General features: G+C 30.2%; 1 protein-coding gene across 1 annotated transcript; it reads left to right on the top strand.

The window, feature by feature from the left end:
* The first annotated feature begins 1,412 nt into the window (after positions 1 to 1,412).
* LOC115242472 lies at positions 1,413 to 6,125 on the top strand. Its single transcript, XM_029818784.1, has 5 exons — positions 1,413 to 2,092; positions 2,876 to 3,158; positions 3,465 to 3,871; positions 4,093 to 4,596; positions 5,544 to 6,125. The coding sequence occupies exons 1-5, from the start codon at positions 1,856 to 1,858 to the stop codon at positions 6,111 to 6,113; spliced, it is 2,001 nt and encodes a 666-aa protein (XP_029674644.1). The 5' UTR covers positions 1,413 to 1,855; the 3' UTR covers positions 6,114 to 6,125.
* The last annotated feature ends 2,495 nt before the right edge of the window (positions 6,126 to 8,620 follow it).

The following is an 8,620-nucleotide window of genomic DNA, read 5'->3' as shown; positions in this document are numbered from 1 at the left end:
TTCACATATATGTATAACTCATTATGTGTGGAACTACTTGTATGGTCCGTTATTAATCTTAAGAAGTTTTCGAATAATTTTTATCACCAAAGATTTTTGTAGGCTTCATTCTTTTATTTGTATCATATGGTTTTAGAAAAAAGAAATATATATATATATATATATCTTTCAAAATTATTATTATTTATAAAAATAAAAAAAGTATTTAATAGCGTCAATAAAACTGAATAAAAATATTTTATTATTGTCTCTGATAATATCGCGGAAGCAACATTATTACAAAACGCATATAGTTTTTTATTAAAAAAGAAGAAAGATTAAAATCAAGCTAACTCTTGTTCAATAATCAAATCCTTTTTCCGACATATATAAAATAAATAATACACACACACATAGAAAATAAAGCCGAATAATTCATAAAAAGAGAAATGTGCAAATTATATTATTGTGTAATGAATGAGAACAAAACAGTGCAGAACGAGCGAAGTCAAATACCTTTCAATCTGTTCCATCGTGTTAGAGTCTATTGTCAATGGTTAACCCGCTTATTACACCGATGTATTCATTTATCGTATCACGTCGTATATGTCGAAGAAGGATGTTAGATGTTACTGTAGATATATTTCTTCCGACATTATATTCTTTTGTAATCATAACTTGTCACACAATTCAGAGTGTTACGTTATCTTTTTACCTAAATGGACGAAAGTATAAAAAACCATGCTATAAAAATTAAAATGTGGCACATACATATACACGCGCACGCTTATCTGAATATAGTCGATCAATTATGCTAAAAACCTAAAAAGCATGATCGTAAGACACGCCTGACATCCGATCATTTTTCATTGGAACAGGAAAATGTTAGTAGATTTTCTCACTGTCAGGAAGAGGTTATTCTAAAAAGTTAACGCTGTGTATAATCATACAGTAAAATTTTCGAAAGTATGTCGAACGTGTCTCTTTGTGTTCTCTTCTCGTTATTAATTGTAGGCGTATTTCCTTTCGATATTAATCATAATGTTACATTGTCAGACGAACAGATTGTGTATAAAAATTTAGTCACCGCAACGGTAAGTTAATTTTCCGAGAATATATTTAAGATAAAAGCCAATAATATATTTTTATTTAATATAAAAACGATTCTACCCGCATCATACACACACATACACACACATGTTTATTATATATTACTAGAATATTACAAGCACGCGCTACGCACGCTCCATTTGTTGTATCACATTTTATTTTCTTATATATTATATGCAAATACATTAATATGATATATCCTTTTATACTTTATAATAGCCAATATATTTTAAATTCATAGTGATATAAAATAATAATAATATATTCATATTTTTAGTTTTTAATCTATACGTTTAATATATTGTTTTATATTTTTAATGTATACGTAATAAAATTATTTATATAAACTGGTAAAAGCAATACAAGTTTTGCGCTTGGGACTTGTCAGACCTCAAGTAGGTCTTTCACTTGGGGTCTGTCAGACCCCACGCGTAGACTTTTCACTTGGGGTTATAACATATTAAATTGTCAAGCTGTACAAACTATCAAAATGCGATCTCTGCAACAGCTACTCATAAAGTAAGCACAGCGAGAGAACAATCAACATCACGAAAAAGAGGCAACAATGTCAATAACATGCTTTTTTAAGAGAGGGATTATTATAACAAATTACATTTATAACAATATTATTTTAAACTTGTCAAAGCTATTTCTCTTTTACTTATAAGTATATAAAAAACATTACCTCAAAACATTCTATTATTCTAATCTTATATTAATTTCATAGCTATATATTATAGTAAGATGTCGACCAATAGAGTCCGAAATGACTTTAGTGCTGGGCGGAGACTATAATGAATTTATTATGCGAGCGTTTTTTAATATGGTACCCATAGCGCTGATAAATGAAACAAATCCTCGGTTTAATGCCCTTGAGAAATTTGCTCTGACAAAATATTCCTTCTTAATGCTTGAGAATTACAATTTTATCCATTTCCTTCGAAAGGCACATCGTTTTGTGCTGGTGTCATCTTCTCAACCCCTCCTGCGATCTCTGTTACAGGTAAATAATAATATAATAAAATATAATAAATATATTATATAACTTAACATATGTGAAAAAGAAACATGTATAATACCGGATGTTCCAGAACTGATGGTACAAGCAGAAAGGGGATGATTCTATATAAAAAAATAAGTCAAATATACAGAATAAAAATTCTTTATACGAGGCTTTGTTTTCCAGAAAAAGCTTTAAATATTCGTCAGATACGCGTGCATTTAATTATGTTTGCTCTCAACGATCTAAACTATACGCTACCGCTACACGCATTTGTGTTTAAAAACATTGCCAAGATTTCTTTTATATTAGTCCTGGTAGCTTACCTTCGTCGATAATGACTCGTTGGTCTCCTTCTTTATATCTTTATTTCCAATATTAAACTTGGAAATTAAATATTAATATATTTTGGCAATTTAATAAAAAATAAAAACTTGTTTATATATATACACAAGTTTTTATCATATATATTTTACGTGTCTATTTATAGCTATAAAAATTAATCTGTAAAAAAACTGTTCTTTTTATTTTTAATCATTTACAACTCGAAAAAGAAATCTTTTAAGTCTAATCGTATTTATGTAAAACTCTATTCTTCGATCCTTAGAGTTTTTAAAACGTCGTATACTTTATTATCGCGTTTACTATATATACAATAGATTAAATTAAAAGAATACGATAAATATCAATACTATAATTGATTCATTAAACAATATTACTCAATTTTTTTAGTAAAAAAAATAATAAAATAATAATTTTATCATATTATTTTTTTTCTCTACACAGAGAGCAAAGGACTCGCCATGGGCGAATCCGGAAGGATTTTATATCCTAATCGATAAGCAGACCGAGACTCGGGGCTGTATAAATGCTCGCTCATATCTCTGGACAGCTTGGGAATATGACTTGCTCTCAGTCATATTCATATGCATCGATCCGAACGATGGAATTGTTTATTACACGTATAATCCGTATTCGAACAGTACGCCAGACAACTGGTACGAAGTAGGACAGGCCAAAGGACGAAATGGTCATCCTTGGATAATATTAAAGAGAAAATTTATATTCGGTATCTCTCTCTCTCTCTCTCTCTCTCTCTCTCTCTCTCTCTCTCTTTCTTCTTTTTTTTCATCTAAGAAAACATATTAGCGGGCAAATTAATTTTCGGTTGTCTTAATATAAAATAAGATTTAATATGTGAGTTTATCTGTTTTATTATTTTTTATAAATATTTTATATAAATTACCAAAAGAGATACTTTCTTTTTTTAGATGTTATAATAATATATTATTAATAAAACATATTATACTAATTTTGCGTATAATCTTTAGAAAAATATATCAAAATTTGAACAACTTTTACTATATTTTTTTAGATAACGATACGTGCACAGATCTGGATTTTGATAAAACGTCCACTCTGGATGGTTACGTAATTCGATTAAACGCCGTTGAGATGGAACCGTTTATCAAAGTCAATTTGAGTTTACCGAAAGAAGACAAATTTCGCGGTGATAACAGTGAGATCATTAAAATACTCTTACAGAAACTGAAAGCACATCTCTTGATCACACTTTCTTTAGAAAATATCTATACGTTGGGCGGTATAGGACCGAACGGTACTTTTGAAGGTTTGATGGCTCCTCTGAGCGAGGGCAGAATAGACATTGCTATGAATACGAGAATTTTGTTTTCAATGTGGAAGGTCAGGTACGTCTCGATATTTTCCAAGAAAAAAAAAATAATTTCTATTAATTTTTTAAGAGGATTTCTCAAAGATTTAAAGATCTAACTAGATCTTATCAAATGTATACATTAAATGAATTTATATCGATGAGACAATCAAAAAAAAGAAATATGATATTATATAATATTCTTACAAAGAATATTTGCTGGATCTTATTTCTTATTGTATTGTTTATCATAAGTCCCTTCTTATACAGGATTATAAAAATGTATTATAAAATATAAATAATAAATAGCTAATTGAAGAGAGAGAGAGAGAGAGAACAAAATGAGAGAGAAAGAGAAATACATGCCTCTTCTATGTATTGCATAATATATGAAAACCTGATAGAAATTAAAAAGAATAATACTTTATTTATTTTCAGATACACATATCCCCATTCGAGATCAGGCGTTTGCGTGATGGCGCAACCAAAGAAACCAATCTCCGAGTTCATGAAAATAGTAACCTTTCTGTCGCCGGTGGTAATGGTGGGAGTCATCGCGATATGTCTATTAATTTACATAATTTTTACGCAAAGCTTAGGATACATAGAGGCTGGGCTAGAAGTGATAAGACTCATGATCTGCGTTGGAATTTTACATTTGCCCAAAATCAATTCCACTAGGATCTTCATATGCATGGTGTTGATTTTATTCCTGAACATAAATGCTCTCTTCCAAAGTCACTTGTCATCTTTGCTCACCGTGCCAGTCTATTATCGCGATATCGATACCCTAACAAGTCTCAAGGTAATAGTAAAATCTTATTTTATTGCTTCTTCTCCCTAAAGAGAGATTCATACCATCTCGCTGAATCAATAATAATTTTTTTTTATATAGTGTCTTGAGTCTCTTATCTAAGTAAATGCGGAATTATTTCATAAGAAGTTACGGAAAAAAGAAAAAATTGTTCATAAGTTGTTTTATTTAGAAGCTGAGATTCTATATATTATAATTAGTTTTTTGTAAATGAAAATGCAGAAGAGATTTTAAAATCAATTTTATTCTTTTAAGTGGCATATTTTTTATTCTTGACGTGATAGCAATTATTAAAACGAATTCAATAACTTAATTAAAGATCGTTTAAGATCATAAATTAATGAGATCCTTTTAAAAGCCAAAATATAGATATCACTAAATTACAATTATTATATCAAATTAAACATATTGGTAAATGTAAAAAGATATTTATTAATGTAATGAGGTTTAATTTACAACCCTCCATAATCCTAAATAACTTTTAATTAGTAGGCCATTGAATTTGTTTCACACACAATAATCGTTATCACATAAAAAAAATATAGCATTTCATTTAAACTTTTAAGTTAACTTCTCCCCTATATTTACATCAATAAAAAAATTAATCGCATTCTATAACATTGCCTTCCAAATAAAACAATTTTTATATAAACTGTAGTATTTCTCGTATCTTTAATTGCTTATAAAATAATATCTATTTACATCAAATTGCATATTGTTATTGCATATTATTAAGCAAATAAAATGTTTTTATAAACTTTACAAAATATACAATCCTTTTATCATTTAGAAAAAACTTTATATCCTCTTTATATTATGCATAAAATACAATATTTATTTTAAAATAAAGCAACTGCTATATTTGAATTCCAACCACACAAATTTATAATAAAATGTATAAGTATAAATTTAATAATACTTTAATATATAAATGACAAACATTAATTTAATTGTTGTGTTTTTTTCAGAAAGCCGGTTACACTTTCTACGGAGCGAAGATCTTCAAAGACATGATCGACGATCCTGTACTCAAATCGCGCTACAAGTTGGTCTCGTATAAGGATTGCAAGGAGCACGTCGAGAATTCATCGACCGCCGTGTGCGTCGGTGACTGCTACCACATGTATTACAGAATCAAAGGTCAAGATCTTATTAAATCAAGAATGCTGATGCCGATGATACAATCGTATGTCACCCGCGAGGATTGGCCACTGTACAATCGCGTGAATGATATTATACAGCAGATGATGCAGACTGGCTTGATTAAGAAACCTCGAGATGATATTCTCTTGGAGATAAAACGCAAGAGAGAGAAAAGAATCGCTTCAAAGGAGAAAAGCTTCAAAGTAATGCTACTAAAGCAGCTGGCATTTAGTTTTTACATTCTTGGATTTGGATACGCTTGCGCCATTATAATCTTTGTGCTGGAGAAGGCAATCGGTGGTTCTGTTCCCGTATATCAAAACTGGATCGGGAAGAGCGATCGAAGAGAAAAAATAAGAATACGAGAAAAAAGAAGAAGCTGGAACAAACAGTAAAATTCCGAAGATATCAATTTGCCATTAAAAAAAGTGATTTAGCTTAGAATTTACAAGATTGTAACATAAATAAACGAGAGACATACCCAAAAAACAAATATATGTAATATGTTGTAGATTTTAAAAATTCTCGTTACGTTTTCAAAATTACTCAGCTTCTTTTACGAACCACTCAATTATGGCGGTAGAGAAATTATTAATGATGCAGAAAAAATCACATTGTATCTGATAAAAATCACATTGCGTCCGATATTCAATATGCATATGTATATATATATATATATAATAAAATACCTGTGTGTATTATCATATAATAATAAAAATTATGGCGTGTGTGTATATGTGTGCGTGTATGAGTGTACCAAATGTAGTGTAACAGCGAAAGCGATTGCGTCCGATACCCGATATAAGTAGATATACGTAATAAAATGCCTATGTGTATTATTGTATAATAATAAAAATGATTGTGTGTGTGCGCAAAATGTAGTTAATAATGAAAGCGATCAATCCATTTTTACTCACGAATGCATATAAAGTCATATTAATTTTAGTATTTGAGAATAATTCCTAATTTAGTTGAATGCATATTACGTAACGGGAATGTCTTTATTTTACATATATTGTATTAGAGATACAGAATGTCTTTATTTTACATATACCTTTATTGATATTTGATAAAGGTTAATGTACTTTCTAAGACTTTCTAACGCCCTGTTTTTGTTTCTAAATAGTTTTATTTTATTGTTTGATGAAATACCGATGATAAAATGCAAAGTGAAAAAGAGTTATGTATAACGTAGTATATTTATAAGAGAATTGTGTGATAATACTCTGTAAAATATATATTTTGTAATTTTAAAAAATCTAATAAACTATATTATTAATATAAAACGCATATGTCTTCTGATTGAATATACCCATCCATTCCCACACATCAATTGTCGTGCACATACATTCCTTTCCTAATTATATATTTTCTTGATACATTTTTGCCGATTCTTCATTCTTGGAATTTGTGAAACTACATTTCTTGGAATAAAATATCAAGAGAACATAATTAGCAAAGAAATGGCACAAAATAAAATTTCAAAAAACGCGAAAATTTGCTTTGAAATGCGCAAAGGTATCAGGAGAACATGATCGGTAAAGAGGTAACGTATTAGGAGAACATAATCGGCAAAGGAGGTGGCACAAACTAAAATTTTAAGAAGCGCAAGATTTGAAGCTTCGAAATGCGCAAAGGTATCAGGAGAACATAATTAGAAAAAAGATGGCACAAACTAAAATTTCAAAAAGCGCGAAAATTTGAAGCTTCGAAATGCGCAAAGGTATCAGGAGAACATGATCAGCAAAGAAGTGGCGTATCAGGAGAACATAAGAGCAAGAAGATAGCACAAACTAAAATTTTAAAAGGTGCAAAAATTTGAAGCTTCGAGATTCGCAAAGGTATCAGGAGAACATGATCAGCAAAGAAGTGGCGTATCAGGAGAACATAACAGCAAGAAGATAGCACAAACTAAAATTTTAAAAAGTGCAAAAATTTGGAGCTTCAAAATTCGCAAAGGTATCAGGAGAACATGATCAGCAAAGAGGTGGCGTATCAGGAGAACATAACAGCAAAAAGATGGCACAAACTAAAATTTTAAAAAGCGCGAAATTTGAAGCTTCAAAATTTGAGTAAATATTAGGAGAACATAATCAGCAAAGAGGTGGCACAAGATAAAATTTCAAGAAGCGCGAATATTTAAAGCTTCGAAATCCACAAAAGTATCAAGAGAACATAATCAGCAAAGAGGTGACATAAGGTAAAATTTCAAATAACGCGAAAATTTGAAGCTTCAGAATCCACAAAAGCATCAGATTTTTTTTTTTTTTTTGCGTAGGAAGAGAAAAATGCATTATGCATTCCCACCGGCCGGTCCGGTGGGATATGCGGGACTCGCACCCGCTAAAAAAAACTCTCCCTTCAGGGCCAACCTTTGGCCTGCCGCCGATACTTACACAATTTAACGATTTAATCGATAACAACAACTTCTATATCAAATTTCTAGTCTTTTTGCTGACAAAATTGATAGCAGACACTTGGCATAATCTGCTTTCGACGATCTGCAGACTTGGTTATTTGGGAATACATATCTAATATAATATTTCATCATACATATCAACAGAAAACGAAAATCAAGAACGATATGTCAAAGTACTAATTTGTACATTGAATTTAATCTCGAATTTCTCACAAATTGGCAGGATGTTTATGTCGAAGTCACAGGATAAACTGGACCATCTAAATAAGAACACACACACAAAAGAATAGGAGATAAAGAGGGAAAAATAGATCAGCTAACTTGCTATTTGATTTTTATATTTCGCTTCTTGTGTCTTCATAGTGATACTTCTGTTGGAATTATATTGATTACACTGATGGTAGAATTATATTGATTACGTTGATACAAATTGCAGAAAATGGAAAAAGAAAAGAAAGAAGGAGGAAAGGAGATAAATGGACG

This window comes from Formica exsecta, unplaced genomic scaffold, assembly GCF_003651465.1.
Source record: "Formica exsecta isolate Colony F162 unplaced genomic scaffold, ASM365146v1 scaffold599, whole genome shotgun sequence".
Lineage (NCBI taxonomy): Eukaryota > Metazoa > Arthropoda > Insecta > Hymenoptera > Formicidae > Formica > Formica exsecta.
Note: the sequence above shows the minus strand (reverse complement) of the source record. Positions and strands in the feature narration are given on the sequence as shown.